This window comes from Paralichthys olivaceus, chromosome 13, assembly GCF_024713975.1.
Source record: "Paralichthys olivaceus isolate ysfri-2021 chromosome 13, ASM2471397v2, whole genome shotgun sequence".
NCBI classification, from domain to species: Eukaryota; Metazoa; Chordata; class Actinopteri; order Pleuronectiformes; family Paralichthyidae; genus Paralichthys; species Paralichthys olivaceus.
The window spans coordinates 3883209-3903578 of NC_091105.1; the positions used below are offsets into that span (position 1 = coordinate 3883209).

Here is a 20370-nt window from a genome sequence, read left to right on the forward strand (position 1 = left end):
CTGGCGGAGACGCCTTGTTGCCAACATGACAGGGCATTGTGAGCAGGCTGGCAGCTGAGCTGGAAAACACAGATGCTCAATTCGGAAAATGTGTCCAAGAGAAATAAAGAGGGAGAGTGTTAAAAATGGCAAATCTGAATAATGGGACAAACCAATAAGGAGGCGCATTCTTACAAGATCTATTATTCTGCCACACAAGAACTCGAGCTTGTCAAAAATTGAATTTAGAAAAGTTTCATTTGGAATTTTAAAGAAAGTAAATCAGAAATGAAACATGATTTCTTTATGAATTCAGATTTATATATTTGTAAAACTAAAGAAAGCTTTAGATCTCAATTCAACTTTTGTTGGTTGAGAAGAAAAAGATTTGTGGTCTTTGAGAATCTGTCCCAAACGAGCACAACCCATAAAACCCGACTCCGACATGACGGAAATGAAATCCAGATTTCCATTTCCACCAACCTCACGTCGTCACATCTGTACGTTACGTGTGAAACGCTGGATTCTCACCTCGCAGCCATTTGGAGTCGTACTTGACCGTGCGGAGGACGGGGCTACTTTCTCCCAGACTTCTGTAGATCACTGCATCGCTTGCCAAGAAATCCGTCATAGTGGCCGAGTAGAAATCCCCACCTGAGAAACAGAGAGGAGGGAAAGACGCTAATTGCGTTATTGAGATACATGGTCCGGGATCACGGTTCAAACACCCCACTCCTTTTAAGTGTCTATTTTGGTCCCAGATGACTTTTATTGCCCTTTGAAAATAGGCAGCGAGAACACATGAAGGAGAACGTGTCACTTTTAATAACGCCCCGCGTGAACTTTGCATAAATGTCAGTGGAAACCTGGCAGGACCGAGCGCAGGTCTGGTTCTCTCTTCACTCTTCTCTGAACCTTATCGACCCCGATGTGTTCACAAAGTATCAGCTTCCTCCATCGCTATGATTAGTGCAAAAAAAAAATTATCTAACCATAGATTAGATCCCATCAAGAGAGCAATTTTCAGATGATACCCTGTGTTTATCTGAGCTCTGGTGCTGAACTGCTCTCATATATATGTTCTGCTTTTTAGCTCTTGCAGATTCCAGAGGTTTAGAAAGGATGCAGGTAACATGTAGTTTAAACTATTATTATATATAAATTACACAGTATGAAAAAGCAAATGGACACCTACATGTTTGATTCAGTGTACTTCAGATAAATCACAAAAAAAAGATTTTCACTGCAGCTCTCCATCAGTTTCATTCACCACAATAAAATGTCCATTAACTGACACTTGAAGCTTGTTCTTTATAATCCATCACAGTCCAAATCAAGTCCACACTAACATTTGTCAAAGCCACATTATCATTATGAGGTCATGTCCGTCCTTTCAAATCAATCTGCTTCTGGCTACTTTAACTACATTAAATGATAATAATCATGACACTGTACATTTGTGTTTCAGGAGTTTCCTGATTGATTTCCAAAGAGCAAAAAAGAAAAAAAAAGATCCAAAAGTGCTTTTGAATAACTTTCTGCAAAAACTAGGTCAACATGAGTTTAAATCAATTCGTCACCGAAAGAGAAATTCAAAAGATGCTTTGATAATCAACACATTTGATCCACACTAAATTTACGATGGCTTTGGTTTTGATTTCTGGGCTCAACATGAAAATCCATTCGATCATACATCATACACTACAGCATCTGAACTGATGATCGTGTTTCACCACTGATGACCTCCCGATTTAATAAACATCAATTTAATGTTCAAATGATATAAACTGTTTTCAATTAAAGCCAAAAAAACAAAAACATTAAAATTAGAATAACTGTCCTGTAGTTGAGTGACTCCAACAACCAGAAAGTGTTTTTGACAACTGGGCAAAATTGAAGGAACTTTCCTAAAGGCGGACTTGAGACATCATAGTTTTGTGAGCCAATCGTGACCTTGACCTTTGACCTCACAAATCGAATCAGTTAGCCTGTGAGTCTAAATAAACATTTGTACCAAATGTTAAAAGATTCCATCAAGGTGTTCTCGAGATATCATGTTCACAAGGCGAGGAGCCATGTAAAACTAAATAGTGACGGTGCTTTCAAGATACTTTGAAAGAACATAAAAAGTAACGACGGGACCTGAACCCATCGCATTCCTACAATCGCTCGGTTACTTCACTCACCTGCGAAAAGCCCGACGTTGGACTGCCGGGACTCAAAGGGACAACGAGCTTGTCCCACCACCTCCTCTCCCTCCTGCTCCAGTGTGGACATCTAGGTCAGAGAGGACAAAACCATTCATAACGGATAACAGAAGTGTAAAGCTGCACCAGTAAAACAACAGGATATAAACGACAGGGTGACGATTGTAAACACGGAGACAACATCATCGCTTACTCCTGCAAACCCACGAGGTCACTGCTGCACCAACTGCAAAATCAATCCGCCTCAAACACACACACACACACACACACTAACACACACTAACACACACACACACAGACAGAGGTATTCAATGTGCAGAGAGTTGTGTTTGAATGCAAAGGACACGCAGCCAATCAATGTGTGATAATGAACGGCAACACATGCATCATAGAGATTAGTTTCATTTGATCCGCTGTGTGTGAGTCGAGTTCGGAAACGATTCGTGTTGAGTTTGACGTCGTGCTGTCGAGAGCAGAGAGGAAACTCTTTATCTCTCGGCCGCAGATATTTAGTGACCGTTTTCAAACCTGCTGGTAACAAGGTTGTAAAGCTCACACACGACAATAAGAAGAACCCGGCAGTGTGTGTGTGTGTGTGTGGAGAACGGAGGCTGAGCGTATGTAGAGCAAATTTAACAACCTCGTCGCAACAAGGTGACCGACACACACACGCAAAGCTTGAGTGTCTCTAAATCCCCCTGGTGGCCGGCTGCAGTGTAGGTCATAAAACCTGCCTCTTCCATGTTAGTGGATGGGACTGAACTTTTCCGTCTCGACTGCACGGACTCTGACGCTAACTGACGTGATTGTACCTGAATAATTTAAGGCTTTGTTTCCTGATTGAGTGAGGAAGTGTAGAGACGCATTTGTCTAAGATGACGACAGATTACAACACTGCCGTCTGGTGGTCGGGGGTTGAATCAACACAAACTGAACCGCTGCCGTGACTCTTTGAACATAAACAAAAATCAATGCTCTGGTTTTGGGAATCAATGTCACGAACCATAATATCCCGATGCTAAAGTTTCATATTCTCACAGTCAGTTTGAGTCTAGGTGAATTGTGGGTGGGGGGGGGTTCTTGCTGGTCTGTGTGCTCTAACTCACAGGAGGAGAAAATAAGCGATTAAACTTTACATCAGAGCTTCGCCACGTAAACTCAAGGGATGTGAACAAAAATAACATGTCAGATAGTGGGAGAGGAATGTGTTTACACCCCTGAACCTGACGCAATCCAACACAGCAGCTCTGCCCTAAATATCACTTCTGTGAAGTGTTCACTTATTATTCACACCGAGCCTCTGGTTTGTGTTGCTGCTGGAATCAGTTGCAATATATAGCACAAGTGCCGCCTTTTATTGTATCCACCTCTTGTAGGGCATCAAATGTGAGCTCCACTTAGATCTGGTGGAAAGAGCGTTTTGTGAGAAAAAAGAAAAATCACACAAGTGAATTAGAGAAAGTGGCAAAGACGAAGAAGTGTTTTAATGTGTTTTCTAGTTTGGCTTTTATTAAAGGAAACAGGCACAAGGGGACAAGCAAGAAAGAAAGCGAGAACCACAGGGGAGTCACTCTCGCATTTTCATCCTAAATGTTTTTTTTAAAAGCTGCTGTGACTCAAGAGGTACACATTTAATTTTTTTGTCATAACAACTTTTCTCAATATTTCACTTCTGTCAGTTCTCCCTTGACAAATGCAAAATAAATGGCAGAAAACTAATAATCTTTCATTTCTGAAACAGGTTCACAAGGGGCCGACTGTGTTCTGCAGAAAAAACAGAGAACTTCTCTCTAAAGTGAGGAATTCAATATTTCTCCAGAACGAACTTCAGCAGTGTGATCTCAAACCTAGGAGAGTAACGATGATACAGAGAGTATCTGGTAAAAACAAATGTTTGGAGGGAATCGTTGTGCATATTGATCAGTGATCACAGCAGCCGGATGTGCATCAAACCCTGCGGCAGAAGTTGCAGCATAACGTGAATCACAGGGAGCATTATTTGATTCTGCATATTTATGAGTATGGTAAAAACACAGGGCTTTGTTTTCCACATGTCATTAAGACAAACAAGCAGAAATAAACCCGCTTAAAACTCACAATTCAGTCTCTAATCAGATTTCACAAGTCAGACGTAGATTCAGTTTGAGATCTGATCAGAAATCAGCGGTACTCTGCGGACCCCTCGTCTGCAGGACGACACACGATTTCAAGCGAAACAGCAGTTTTTTGATCAGAAAACAAAAAGAGCTCAGAAGTCTTGGAGAACTGTGGATTGAACAAAGCTGTGCGGTGACGGCAGGATCGCTGCCCAGCGGGAAGATGAAGACAGATGGATTTGACGCTTCAAGGTTTTTTTTTTTTTTCTTGTGTGTACCACAGAGGCATGTTGAAGACAGCCTCTCTGTTGTCTACAGAGCAGCTGTCTCAGCAGTCTGGTCAGTGAAGCTGCATGTTCATGGCTGAGCGTCCATTCATGTCTTTGACCAACACACACACACGCACGCGCACACACATACACACACACACACACACACACACACACACGCACGCACACACACTCTTACTCAAATCCCCCGTTGCCCTGCACAGATTTTTCATGGCGTCCCAGAGACAGTTTCCTTGATATGATTTACACTTGTCTCTCTCCCCAGCTGTCTGGATAGTCATCTGTTGTGCGATGTTTTGTTTTTTGTTTTTTTGATGAGGGGATTTAACGTGTGTGTTAAACTGTAAATCAGCCGTTCTTCACCAGAGGGAGTCGGCGGCGGGGAGACGTTTCGATGTAGGTCGCTGTGAAGTTCTTTTAACAGTTTCAGTTCAACCATACGATGCTGCAGCTGTGAAGTGAGACTGTGCAGGTCCTTCACGACACCTGAGACTTCATCCTGGAAAGTTTTAAAATTGTATCTGCCTATGGTGAACAGCTATAATTTAGTCCGTGAGGCTCCAGTCAATTTCATCACATATTGACTTTTGGTTGATGTCACCCCTTGCTCAACAAAAACCAGGATCTGGTGAGAAGGATTTTCTGCATTTAAAGCAACATTTTTACCCTAAAACAGCAGCTTCGATATTAATTTGATGGTTGAGTGAGTGTGAATATAGAGAATGTTTCTTCTTTCATTCCCTGAACGTCTGTTCTATGGGACTTTGGTGAGTGCGTACGAACTCCTGTGAGAAGTGTGAGGCTTCAATTGTCAGAATCAGGTCCAACAGGAGCGAAGCCGAACTGTAGAGCCGTTAAAAAAGTTTTTAAAAACCAGGGTTTATCTCCAATGTTCAGCAGGAAACTTTTAAAATATAAAGAATTCTGAACAGAGTTTGGTGGATTTGTTGAAGCAGCAGCCGGGGGTCATGAACCCAGTTTTCAGGGTTTGCACGTCATCAGGTAACGACATTATAAATAAATTCAAATAAAAGTATTTTCATATTTCAGTTCTGCTCAGCCTGTTTCTGAATAGCAACAGTGCAGCTAACATCTCCTCGATACTGTGTTTTGAAACTTTATCATCCCTGGTGGAAACAACGGGCTTTTGTTAATAACCTTCTTTCTCTGTGTAAACCTTTAAAACGATTTTTAATTTCACGGAGCAATAAATATGAAGCCACGGACGAACCTTGCACACTCTGACCTCGTGATACGGACGACTGGGTTGGTTCACAGGACAGCTCTGGAAAAAAAGACCTCACTGAAATATAGTCTTGACTCGCTCGGCCTCCCCCGCACTGTTAGATTTACAGTCTGTGTATTCCCTCCTGCTCTGGTGACCGGCTGTGACCTGCTGCTGCTTCAACAAACTGACGCAGCTTTACCTTCACATTGTCCTTAAAGAAACACAATCTGGGCCTTTTGTAAGAATCTTATGTTCTCACTGTCTCTGCTGTTATTTAGGTAAAACGAGAAGATAATGAAGGTTGGTCTCTCCTCTCTGTCCTCCCCCGTCTCTCCTCCTCTCCACCAGTGTGTCTTGTTTTCCGTCAACAGATTCTTTTATCTCGGCCGTGTTGACCCAACATATCATCCCACCAGTCACCTGCAGCATCCTCAGTGAACGCCGTGTCCTCGGCGATGTACAGATCTGCTGTTGATATCAGCTTTAAATAAACAGAGAAGTACTGCACGTGTCCAGTGTAAACAAGGATCCAGCTCTTTATAATCAAAGTGTTTCTGAACGTGCCATATGTGCCTATTATTTATGTTTTTCATCATTTCCCACTTATTTTCTCGTGTGTTTGTTGAGACATCAGTGAAAACACTTTTCTACAGCAGACAAACGCTGAGTTCCACCTGGTACGACCCGTCTTTGTAGAAACGTTTGTGTCCCTTTCCGAGCAATGTAAACATGATTCTATTGTTCAGGCTCTAGCAGACGATCACAGATGTAGTGTGTGTTGGAGGGGAATGTTGGAAATGTTTCCTGTCTGTTGTTTGATGAAGTTTTTAAAGGTTTCAGACTATAATGTGTTTAATTCCACTTAATAAAGACCTGCTGCTGGACTCAGACCTCAGAACCTGAAGTTGCACAAAGATCTGTTGAAGAGTTCCAGCTGCCACAGCTTTGTTGGTCGCCTGTTTATCACACGGCTGCATGTCTGACATTCGAAACTGGACTTTCACGTTCTCACGATTGGCCCCGAAAACTTCTCAACTGAAATTTCACAACTTCTTAGTCCCTACAGAATTGAGCCAGCCCCCAAAAATCTGGGATTTATTTTAGAAAGTAACTTGAGCCTTAAACTTGACAAATAGTCGCATCATGCTTTTATCAACTGAGGATTATTTCAAAACTAAGAGCGTTTTACAGCCACAGTTCCTTTTATAGTAACATACTACTACTGTCACTTTTGTCTCAAGCCAACAACAAAACAAAATCCATTCATAAACCCTCACCACATGTGTGTATGTGATGTTAAGTGTGTACTGAATGTAGTAGTATATATTGAAACTCGCAGTATGTCATATGTGTCCCGGCCTGAAAGTGTAAAACAGTTTTCACTGACGTATAAAACATCTGCCGAGCCTGAGCCTCTGTGACCTGTTTTTATTTGTGCGTTTACGACGTGACATTGCTGGTTAATGACACTTCCACACAAAACGAGCTCGGTGCCGACATGACATGAATTTAGTTTTCAGCTTGTTGTTTTCATTAGCAGCTGAAATAAAAGGATGCAACTCAGACTTCACACACAAGGACACGGTCAATCATACTGTCACCACAGCTGTAATACCATCACTTATCTCTAAATGAGGCCCGGCGGCTGCGGCACGTGGCGGTGAGGCGTCTTACCTTGTAGTTGCGGCAGGTGGGGTTGAAGGCGTTGGTGCCGCAGGCGAAAAGCGTCTCGTCGTTGCGCGGCACGAGAACTTTGATGTAGTTGTAACATTCGTCCTGTCGGGAGGAAAAACATCTTAATGCGAGTGTGCATCAGGGAGCCGGTCCACGAGGAGGACTGAGGGATTTTGGTCGGCTATCGTCGATTCCACAAACTCATTACCATTTTCCCTGACTGTGTTTGAGCGAAATGGAAAAACACAATAGAAGGAAATGTAGTTTATGGCTGGATGTAATTGCACAGAAAGAAAGGAGGCTCTTAAACGTACAGTCATCAGAGTGCAGCTAGTGATTTACACTGTAATAGCCTCAAACACAGGTTGCCTTAAAGAGCCAAACCAAAATGCCAAGCCCTCCGAGTGTCCATAAGCCAGCGCCTCTTGTCTCTGCACAGAGTGACGCATATAATCAAGGCTGCGCTCCGAGTGCTTGCAGCATTGTTAGCAGAAAGACTTCCGCTCTCGACAAATGGTGTCAGACGATTGGTCCGTACAGTGCGAGCACATCAATCCCGAGGTTCGGTTTCTCATCTCAAACTATCTGCAACTAAAAAACTGTGCAGTGCAGGAAACGAGGGCAGAGGCAAAGGAAGAGAGCGAGTAACCGAGAGCGAAACCAGAAATGGAGGAAGATTGGTGTGTGTGTGTGTTGAAGATAATACTCACGCTGTTTTTCCCCCTCACAGTGCATTTCTCCACATCCTTCGTCTTCCAAGTCAGTTTCTGAAAAGTGAACAGATAGGCTGTCAGCACACAGACGAGCTGTTTCTCCCCATCCCAGCTTTTGTTGGTCCCGATCGTTCAAGTGCTGTTATGAGACAGCTGTGATGGAAATCTCATTAACTTCAATAAACTGTCGTGGAGCAAGACAAACAATCAAACAAACAAACAGGGGAGAGCGAGGGACGCCTGTGGTGGCCTGCGCAGCAGCTCGTTGTGGTTCCTCAGTGATTTAAAAAAAATGGATGGATCTGTGAGGACACGCGTGCAGGAATCAAACCTCTGCAGAGGATGTTTCTATCACTGTCCACATGAGGAGCAGTCAATTAGCCCCAATCAGCTACAGGCCGCAGCCCTGCCATCGTCTTGCACACACACTTCCTGTTTTGTCTGGTGAAGATACTGCAGAAGAAGATCCATTCCCTTGTTAACAAGCTCTGCCGGCTGAGGGTTTAATGTTTCTCATCTACCGTCGGATATTTACTGAACTCAGGGCCGAGTTTCCTCCACAGGATCCTTTTGTGTTTCAGAGCGAGCTCACAGGAGTTTGATGTTTCACTCAGTGACACGTAAACATCTGGGATCATGGTCTGAACTTTACGAGAACAAGACGAAGTGTCTGGAGTTGGACGTTTTGCCGGGAGGCTGCGATGGAGGCTCCGCTCCTGATATTTCAGTCTTGTTGTTTTAATGCCAAATGTGACTTTTAGAAGTTTCAGCCACATGAGAACATCGACTCTCTTCTGTATGTAATAGGTTCATTTTTGGATTTTCTGTGTGTGTATGTATGTACATATGCACAAAAAACTGAAATGATCCCTAAGAAGTCATTACCAAACTTTAATGAGAAAGACCTGTAATTGTAATTGTTTGAAAATTTGATTTTTGCATAAGAAATTAAACATTTTCTGCAGAAAAAGTTTATTAAAGTGCTTTACCTCAGATGCTAAACGCTCTTGCACAAAACTGGAGAAACTAACTTTTTTCGATGTCTTAACTACGATCAAGGTGTCTCACGAGGAGCCTGTAGTGTAACACATTTTGATGCATCAATGCAATTGAGGGTCAGTCCTCTTTGGTCCCTGAAACACAATTTGTACCACAAGCACTTTCTTCTCTTGTTTTCTTGTTCTCAAAGCTGGATTTCCATTTAATCAGACAGCCTCTATTCCAGCAGTCAAGTCAGACAACCCTTAGAACCTGTGAATTCAGGAGACCTGGCAGCGTGTTTTTGATGAAGAGGAGACGTGCATCTTAAATGAGCTTCGTTCAGACGTCCTAAACCGACTCATTTCCACTGAGTGCGGTGAAGCACGCTGCAGTAATCACACAGGAGGAAATAGGGCTTTTGTTGGGGAGTGCTACACAGGAATATGTTCGTGAATCATAACTGAAGAAAACAAACAACAAACAGTTGATGTGATCGTGATACTGAACGAACATCATCGGATGACGAATATAGAATACGGCCTGTTCCATTAAAAGGAGACATATGCTGCTCATATTCAGATTGATCATTTTTTGAAAAGGTTTGCACACCTTCATGTTCATCACTTTCCTTCAGGGTGAACTGATCGATCTTTTCCCGAGCAACATGTGACAGACTCCTTGAGTTGGAAGGCAGCGCTCCTTCCTCCAGGCTGTCGCCTGGAACACCTTCTGTGCGACTTTGAGAAGATCTGACATGATTCAGGAGGAGTCAGCAGTATGGTAATAGCTCCTGCCTTGTCCATGCTCGATTTGGTTTACTAATAATTACTTATAGCCACCCAGACCCGCAGAGATCAGCGAGGGGGAGAATGTGAATGAGCACCCTGGTGTGAAAAATGAAGAGCTGGTTCAAAAATGAGCCCGAGTGAAGAAATGGATCTGAGATGAAATGAACGCACCGTTTTCTGGCAACGTGAGTCAGTCACACACTAACGATCGTGCTCGGAAGAGGAAGAGGGGAGTGAGAGTCTGACGGCAGAATATGGGCAGAATCTTCAATAAGTTTCCACTCTGCTGTCACAGCGGAGGGTTTTTAAATGCATCATATACAAACTTTTAATGTCTCACAGAACGTAACTGAAAACAGATGGACTAACGTCACACTGCCGAGACGTTCCCAATGCTTCGTGCCACAGTTGACGGAGAAATCAATATTCTAGATCCCCTCAACATGGACCGGAGGCCTGATCAGAATGAATATCCGTGTTCGCCACTAATCTAAATATAAGCAAACTAAAGCCCGGGCCTCGGAGGGCTTTTACTTAAGTGCAATCGTGTTTGACAAATGAGATTCAGATAGGAGCGAGCGTGGCACTTCAACAGCCACAAGAGCACGGCGCCACTTGTATTGGATATATGTCTGAAGAGAGATTGCTTAATACTCGAATGAAAACAGAGGCAAAGTGCAGAAAGGAAAACAATGAGATACAAACATGTACAATTGCTGTGGTTCAGAAAAACAGGGACAGATGCATTTGTATATTTTGTGTTGTAAAGAAAACACCACAGTTTTATGTGTTCATTGGTATTTGTTTGTCAGGTATTAGGATTATGCAAAACCTCCAGGATGGATTTCCACGTAACTTTGTGGAAGGATGAGTTATTGAAGCCATTTCAATTTGAAAAGTCAGGCATCTTTAGGGAACTGATTGATGAGTGTTTTCAAGTTGGTGCAGCTTGATTTAACTCAAGGGGACTGTTGCTTTCCACTCGTTGTTTTATCGTATTGTATATTTATGGTCTGCATGATCCTATTTTACAATATAAATCGTGGAAAAATGTCAAATGAGCCGGCAATTCAAAAACTATTTGCATCGATCAAATCATATCAAACACTCCCCTAAATGTCAACTTCTCCGAACGGGAATTCATCTTGGATGAAATATAAATCTGGAAATATCAACAGGTCGTGTTTGTACAGGAGACACATTAAATAATACGTTTGGTAAATAAATTGATATCGACTCAATCACACGTATAGAGAAAGGTTATACAGAACAAAAACTGAACAACAAGAAGGACTTTCCTACCTGTCGTGGGATTATCTGCTCAGATGACACAGCAAGATTGACGGCAAACACATGGTCCCTGCAAGAGATGGAGTAATGACATGTTAGACGATCCCTATTTTCCTGAAAAGTTTTTATTTGAATGTAAATCCATAAGCTTTCACAAAACCCCTGCTTTAAAAAAAAAAGGCTTCTGTTTTGCGAGATCGAAGCTGCTCAACAACAGCAGGTGGAAGGTGGAGCAACAGGCTTTTCAATATCAAGTTTTCCAACAGCAGAACTTTTCCATCTATCGACACGATCCATTTGAACCATTGAGAGGAGTGAGGCAAACAGCCGCGGAAAATAACAAGTCCATTTAGGAACATTAAGGGTCTCCATACCTTTTTTGGACGGGGCCTCTTGGCACTGAGAGTACTGCAGTTTGAGCAGGAGCCAAGAAGCGAAGCAGAATTTATTCTGCACAATGAAAATAAGCAGAGGAGGCGCAACCTCCTACTTTTTGGATAATTAACCTACGACATCTTGATGGAGAGGGGAGCAACACACAATTAGACTGAGCGATGCACTAGGAGCACTGCGGAGGTGCTGCCACAAGTGCAAACCTGAAAGTAGTTTGGTGCGGAGGCGCCGCCTGAAATATCTCACGCGGTAGAAAAAGTTTAAGTTGAGGAACATTCAGGTCTGAGAGGAGCACAGATGTGAAGAAGATGGAGTTTGTCAGAAAAGAGAGATTCACAGTTGAGAGTTGTGGATTTATAAATGATAAAGGTTTTAAACTGAGTTTAAGTTCTGCCTCAGCAGCTTCACCAGTTAAACAATGGTGAAACAAACACATACAGAGATATATATAATATGAAATAAGTTTGTGGGAGAAAAAAGGAAATCGTGCGGATACAACGACAAAGATGGTATTTTTGGCTGCAGCTAAAGAACAAAAATAAAATGGTTTGGGTTCTGGAAACTCTGGATCATATTTTTCACACTGACTAAACAACGAAATGAAAGAATTATAAATCATAACTACTCTAAAATGAAAGAACTATTAGTGCAGCCTGTGTGCAGCCGCGTATATGCTTTCACATTAGTGTTCATTTCAAGAACAAGGGCTATGAAAACACATCGATTCTTTTTCAGACAAGATGATCATGAGGTCATTAAACTGCGATCAACACGTTGTACTGTTGACAATAAATGTTGCTTAAAAAATGAAAACTTAATGAAAATGTTTTTGTTTTCTCTGAATAAAAAAAGAACAAACTACATTTATATCTTATAAATCAGCACGACACCAGCTGGCAGCTCAGTGAGCACAGCAGGGAGCAGCGAGATAGTTCTTCAGTCAACCTGTGTTTTTCATCAGATTATGAAAAGATAAAATCTTTTTGACTGAAATGAGAAAAGAACCTTATTGTTTTTTACTAAACTAGAATGACTTAAATGTTCAATAATATATGATCATTTTAAAAAGACTAATACATTCTTCATGGACTAAAACTAGATAACACATAATGTTTCTTTCTTTTCTTTGTCACATGAAATCAGCAGCTGAGTGTTGGTGACTGACCGAGCAGCGATGTAGAGCATGTGGTTGATCCTCAGCATCCGCTGGAAGTCCAGGCCCAGGCGGACGGTGTCATTGTCCGACATGAGACCCTGGAAGCTGGGGTAGAGATAGGAGGCTGCGTGGGGAAACGAGACGGAGAAGAGACGGAGAAAATGTTAAAATACTCATAATAAGAACAGACACAAGCTCATGTCTCCTTAGAAAAAGTGAGTGATGTATTATTTCTCCTTTAAGGGAAAGAAAGCCAGAGCTCAATCTTGACAGTGATTCACAGAGAAATAATAAAACTATGAGGAGACGCAGACCAACTTTCCAAAACATGTCATTTAATCTCAGTCGTCGTATGTCAGTGCTTTTACAAACAATTCTGTGTTTCTCACATTTGTCAAAAGGCAGCCGGGCGACAACAGGTAAACATTTAACAACAAATCAGCAACTGAGAGAAACATGACACCTTTTGCAGTTGAAAAGAAAACACAAAGATGAAGGTTACAATTTGGCCCATTGTGCTAAAAACCCCGAGCACACACTGTATGCTAATGTATACTTGTGGAGATGGATGAGCGGGGGGGAAAAGTTGCAAATTACGCAGCAGTGTCATAGAAGTCAGTGTGATTTAAATAAATGGCTCCTGGTAAGCATTTCTTAACAGACACGTCTGGGGACGGAGCCAAGTGAGGACAAGGCAACAAATCAAATGCATCTCAAAGGAAAGTGGGTCTTTCTGGTCAACATTTAAATAGAAATAGTTTCAGGTCAATGAAGTTTAACTTTAGTGTTGTCAGAAAGTTTATACTTTTGACTTTTTAACCATGTGATATCATTTAATAAATTGCTGTAGACCTGTTTCCACGGGTAGTTGGAGTATGATTCAGTGGAAATCGGGTGCGTCCATGCGCTAAAACAAAATGAGTAGGCAGCAGCATGAAAAATATTAGATAAGATGAAGTGAGGGAAGTGGTGCAAAGAGAATGATATAAAGGAGAGTGATATAATATCCACTCTGTGTTGCACTATGGCTGATTTTCATTTTTTATATTCTTCCTCCTCTGCATTTTAATTCCAGCAGACTCACAGGGGGACGAGCTTCACTTAAACGAGGGGAGATGGTGCCGAGCGGTTTAAATAACAGGATGACAGTCATTCAGTGGAAGGACGTGCCTCTGGTTTAAAAAAGAAAGGATGCTAGAGGCAGAAGTAAAATGAGCCTGTTCACTACTGACAACCTACTGACACCAGACTGTCCACATCACAGACTTCCTCCACCGTTTCCCTTTTTTTTTTTAACCGAGCTGTGATTCAGCTCAAGGCCACGACGCTCTGGATCTGTAAAGTCCTGTATTAAGTGCCCTCCAGCCTCTCATCTGACCCGGGCTGCTGCTGAATTAGCAATGCCCGCTAGAAATACACCACAATCTGAAATGAGTCTCTCTACAGGGAGCCATATGTTCCCCTAAACGCTCGTCTCGAATCGACTGTTTAAAGATTTAAGCGCCTAATGTCTGGCTGAGCGCTGGACCTCGCTGTACTGTCTGGTGAAGAGACTCCCAGCGGCTCAGTGGCCCACCACCGCTCTGCGCTCCCCGGTGAATGAGCTTTTTCTAATTACTCCTCGGCACTTCCACACCCTCTAAAGTTTAGGGGGCAGCGGGGGCACGGCCCAGGGCTAAATCACAGAGCAGGTGATAGTGTCCACAGTTGGACAGACTGAATAAAAGCACTATCCAGCATCCTCAGGCTGCTGCTGCTGCTGAACTCACACCGAGTGGGCTGAGACGACGAGCATCCTCACCTGATACACCTGGAAATGTATCAGCAAACTATGTATTTTGATGATAGATCTATTGTTTAAGGGAGGCACGGTGGTGCAGTCAGCGGTGTCTCTATGTGGAATTTGCATGTTTCTTCCCAAGTTTGCATGGACTTTCTGCAGGTACATGGCTCACTTCCTGAGAAGTAAAGCTAAAGCACCGTGCTACAATACGCACAAAATAGTTCACGTGGTTTTATAAAATAACAAATGCCCACGAAAGAAGTTGGTTCAAGTCTGTTCAAAGCTGAGGTGAGTCCTAGAAGCAGCTACCCCTTAGCTGTGCTTTCATAGAGTTCCACCTGACAAACAATTCATAAAGGAAGTACCACGGACTTGTGAGCGACCTTGTGTCCCACTGTCACCTGCTGGAACCAGAGGTGACAAATTGCTCTCATTACACCTGGGATGGAGCTCCACATATAGCACTATTAGTGCAGCTATTTCTGCTAATGGTTGCATTGCTCTCTTCCAGATAGATCAATTACAGTGCGTGGGCCGTGGTCTCAGCCACCTCTTAAATCAATTATGGGCCATTACATATAGGAGTCGGGATCTTTTCTGAAGACCTCCCCAGTGATTTGGTGTCACTGATGAATCCCCGGGGTTGTCTGAAGACGTCTGTTCAGTCAGAATTTCATCCGACGGGCCGGTGATAAACTCTTGAGTGTGTAATTTGGCGTAGATCAAGCAGATTTAAATGTGGTTTCATAAGAGCGTTGGTTTGAGTATGCACTCTACTGCTTGATATTCTAGTGGGTTTCAAGCAAAGTGTCATAATTGTTTTTTGTTACAGAAGTTTTAAAAAGATATTTCCAAGAGATTACACCAATATTTTCCATTAACAGAAACATCAGTCAATCTTCAGTTGTTGCTCATTTATTTGTGGTTTGAGTCACGTTGACTTATTACAAACAAAACAACAAATTAGAGCTAATGACGACAAAAGCAAAATCATTCTGCCTTTTCCATAAAAGGTTAATTTTCCTTAATATTTCAGAGCAGAATCTCGTTCCTTGAACCGCAACCCGACACTTGAAATCGCCTTTTTCAAAACAAATAAAAAAACAGAACAAACCAAAGAAACAGGTGCCGAATAAACCGATGCAAATGTACTCGCTGCAAATATGCCCTTAAACACATCCACCTCACTGAGCCCTGTTCCCCGGTGATGAGATATAACACATCACTGACCCTCGTTTTACTTTTACATCTACTCCTGCAACAGAGATTGCTATGGCAACACAACAGAGTCCGAACTTACACTCTCTGCCCACGATGCTGATTGGCTCCAGGTCCTGGGGGAACGGCGTGGCTCCTGAGGACAGCTGAGGTAAGGCAGCGGCTAAGGTAAGAGCCAAGATGGCTGGCAGGACGGGCGGAGGCGAGCCGGGCATCAGCCTCCTCATTTTGGCGGAAGATGAGACCTCACTAGAAAAACATGGCACACGGTAGATTCACCTCCCACCTGAAACGAGACATGATGGAGAAGGTTAGCGAACAGCATCTGAGGCACGTCAGTGAGGGGACAGACACGAACGTGAACGCAAGCCGATAAAACCATGAGTGAGATCTAAATTCCATATTGTTGGAACTCTACTTAAATGAGACATACAAACACAAAATCACAAATTCAACTGTTATTATATTTATTGTGCTGTGAGCATTTGTTCACATGTGACATACACAGAGAACTTGGCCGGTAAACAGGTTGTGATTCATTTCTTCTATAGAACTAGACATAGGAAGAATGGCTCCATCTGCATAATTACAGAGCTGCAGCAGTCAGAGAACAAGGACAAAGGGTAGAGTCAAAGATAAAGATGTTCCTCCACCGTACACAAAAGACCAAACCAAACAAAAGACAGCAGTGGCGGCTTGTGTCACGTGAAGACGTCACAACCTCATCCACCTACTTTTAGAGTCACTTTACCTTTTCCTATGATGAATAAAGAAAATCTGAGGACGGTTCTCCTGAAAACACTCAGCTGAACATGAGAGGCCTTTTGAGAATAAGCAACATGTTTGACATCTGAGGGAAGAGACTGACGGATGGATGTCAGAGGCATTTACTGAATTACAATGAAAACAGTGACGACCTGAGCTCACAGCCGACTTATTAAGGGCATTGTGTCCTCCAATGGTGGGGCGGGGGGGGGATTCTTACAATCTCTCCTAAGTTTATGCACTGTGTGGTTTGGCAACGAGACTTGGGCCACATGGTTTTAAGTGGGAACAGGAAAGTAAGTCAACAGAGACATGAACTGTCATCAATATTGATAATAGCCTGCTTCATCTAAATGCAGGGGAGAAAGCTGCATTTAGCAATGAGGTCAAGTGATGATCGCAACGCCATAAATCGAGGGGAGTGGGCGGCCGTCTGCTTGTGTTTATTTTGTAAATTACAACAGCTTGTGTGGCCGGCCTGAGGCGATATATGATGACAGTATACATGATGGGTTAGCCTCATATGCCATGATTTGGAGCGTTTTTGTTTTTTTCCTGCCAACGAGGACTCCTACTTGAAGGACCAGAGACAAATCCTTTAAAATGTCAAAGACATTCAGGAAGAAAAGGACTTTGGTTCTTGAAATGCTTAAATTGCCAACAAAACACAATGCAGGTCCAAAACACAAAACAAGAAGTAGTTCACTTTAAACTATACACTATAAACAACATTATATACTTTATTTATTGACATTTATCGACGACCCACAGGGCAAAGAAAAGGAAGCCAGCAGCCAGCAGAGTGTGGCAATGATGCATGCAAGACAACCATAGTGAAATTATGCAAAACCAGTCATATACACTGAAACTCAAGCTAACACCTTGACTACAAGCCAGGAGACAGAGCATGCAGTCCCACGATGACTTTATCATTATCCCGAGCTGCTGCCGGAGACATTCTGCAAGCTCCGCTGGATTAAAATAACAGAGTAAACTTAAGCTACGAGGAAGGGGTTTGAGTCGAAGCCATGTCAACTTCAGGATTAAAGAAATGACTGCGACGTCATTACAACACTTAGAAAACTGCGTCAGTAAGCAGCGGGCGGACAGAGGTTCACACCATCACAGACGCAACAGCAAAACAAGAAAACACCTCCTTTGGCTGACAGTTGCTGTAGAACTGGTTAGTCTGAACCATCATGGCCCTGAGCCATTTCCATTAAAAAAGGGAGTTGACTAAGAGAGGATAAAGGTCTGTGATGATGTAAAAACAAATTAGTTAGCTCTGAGCCAAGTTTTGCAACGGCGAAGAGAGACGCGCCTTCACGTGACAAGTTTGTCTCAATTGACCTATTGACTCAAATGGACACAACAGAAACCTGCAACTGCTTTTACCTCCGATGTAAATGTGTCAAAAATGCAACCCCACATCAGAAAGTCTGAACTTAACCTAACACAAACTCTAACAGTTTAATGACTTCCTGTGCAGTGCGAGGCGGGGGTGGGTGTCTGATGAGCTGACAGCTGTCGAAGGGAAATAAGGCACAGCTTATCTCATCCCATGTTTGTGCTCTGTGTTCTGGGGTTTGGACGGCAGGGATCATTGTTTTTAATGAAACGGACTTGTTAAGCCATCTGGGAGACGTTGGCAGTGGGGGCTTTTTGGAGGAGAGGGGGTTTTCTGGGATGCCAGGGGCACTGCATTGACTATCTGACATTCACTTGGATTACCAAGCAAGGCTGCATCTGCGTTTAGATAAGATGCATCCACATAGAATTTTGGCATCCCCTGGCCTTTTGGTGGGTTCATGTAGGAATGAGATGTTAATAATAAACTGAGAGTCTCAGTCTTTATTGGTGGACACGAATGAGGACATAGAGAGATTTTAATTCATACATAAACTCTTACAAGTAAATTTTTATGTTCAACAGTCCCCACTTGGCCCGGGATAACGGTCCCATAAAAAGTCACACTTAAAATCTAAAGTCCAATTTTATCCTCAATCAACTGCATTGCACTGCACACACCTGTCGACTCGCGGGACGTCTATTTTCCGCCATGCAACTAAACAGAGGAGCTTAATCCTAAAACCGAATCTGGCCCTTAATATTCCCTGACCTCGCCGCTGCTACAGCAGTGCCGAGGCTAATCCACCCGCTTTTGATAGCTACAGAATGGAGCGCACCTCTCACCTCACACCTCTGTGCACTTGGATATCTCGGAGCCCCTTTGCTGTGGAAATGTTTAAGCTCCACTTTCTCTCCACTCCGACATATCTGTCGTACACACCGGTCAGATTATAATGAGCGAGCGTATCCCTGGTCTCTTGGACAATTTTGGACACAATTAGCCACATTAGCCTCTGATCTCCGTGGGCCACTGGAAACAAGGCGGCTGTGCAGGGCACTATCCTAACACCATGATAATAGTGAGAGGATAATAAGTCAAGTGTAAGCTATAGTTGAGGATGTAATGTTTTATCTGTATTAAAACCATGAATAGAATTAATTAAAAAAACAAATACTCAGAGGAGGGGGTGATATATATAATTCATGCAAATCAACACATAGCTCATTGTGCTCATTGTTTCTGGAGCCTATTCATAGATCATTACACATTAGTGTCACTGTGACAGTGTTCAAACCACCACTGACTCGATTCCAACATCAACTACTCCCCTGTGTTGTATATATAACTTTACAGAATCACATACCTTTAACGCCACCGTGTACAGCCCCAACACATTGGTTTCCATTAGCATTAGGAAATGATAACAGGGTGTCAAGCTGTCGAGCTCCCCTCGCTTTTCCAGACCACCACAGAAAAAAACCCGCCTGATGATTTTTTTGTTGTTGTCAAAACAACCACATGGGAATTTTAATGTGACAGGAGGAAAAACACCACATGATATGAATGGTGCGCCGTGAGACAAACAATTCATTGTTGAGGCCTGAGCCACATTGTTCCTCAGCAAACTCTTACTGGAGGGTTCATCAGACCACCAATCTCTCTGCAGTCCCATGACACGAATCACACAGCTCATCACCATCGGCACTGAGCTGTTTTTCTCTGAGCACTCACATCCTTCCCAGGGTTCACTCTCAGTCACAGCTGACATTCAAACACAACACATGATGAGAAAAACAAAATTTTCCGACAAGGCGCACGCACAGTATTTGGTAAATATTGACAATAAATATTCTTTCCACACCAAATTTCACTTCTGTATATTTACAGCAGTTTTTCCTTCACCCAGACGTTATTATCAACTCCTCACTCAACCCTCTCACACAGGAGAGACTAATTAGATTTCCAATGGCTAACCACGTAGATGTCGTCGCGGCAAATTGGAATTGGGATTAAGGAGAATTTGGCAATAACTGAGAGAACAACCCCCACGGGACACAGAGGAGGATTCTATGGACTAGTTTTCAGACGGGTGTTTCATGGGGAGGAAATTAGTTCATTGTAGTGTAGCTACAACTAAGGATACAATTAATAATGAACCTTTAAATATTCAAAGTTAAAGCAAAATTGGGCAACTTTGTTTTACCTTAAATCAGGTCTGGTAAGTAGAAGAGTAAAATGCTCAACTGTAAATCAGAGAAAACTTTGAAAATATTAAGAATTATATTCTGTTCTTGGTGGATTTGTGACAGCAGCAAATCTCCCGGCTCAGGAAGCGGGATATTCTGTTTTTTTTTAGCTCTACATTGAAACCACTTCATTGCTCAGTAATAGATCCCAATATAATCAATCACCACATGTGGCTGTAGAGGGCACTGTTGCTCAGTAAAGTTCCATAGTG

General features: G+C 42.7%; 1 protein-coding gene across 3 annotated transcripts in view; it reads right to left on the bottom strand.

Annotated features, from left to right (window-relative positions):
* The window catches only part of sema6cb (semaphorin 6Cb), a 136718-nt gene that overhangs the window by 38620 nt on the left and 77728 nt on the right, over positions 1-20370 (bottom strand). For all 3 annotated transcript variants that reach the window (XM_069537681.1, XM_069537679.1, XM_069537680.1), the window contains 7 exons: positions 15879-16082; positions 12805-12919; positions 11259-11316; positions 8185-8241; positions 7475-7576; positions 2166-2256; positions 511-633 (listed from right to left, as the gene is read on the bottom strand). In XM_069537681.1, the coding sequence (XP_069393782.1) occupies positions 511-633; positions 2166-2256; positions 7475-7576; positions 8185-8241; positions 11259-11316; positions 12805-12919; positions 15879-16023 (691 nt within the window). In that variant the 5' untranslated portion in view covers positions 16024-16082. The remainder of the gene's footprint in view (positions 1-510; positions 634-2165; positions 2257-7474; positions 7577-8184; positions 8242-11258; positions 11317-12804; positions 12920-15878; positions 16083-20370) is intronic.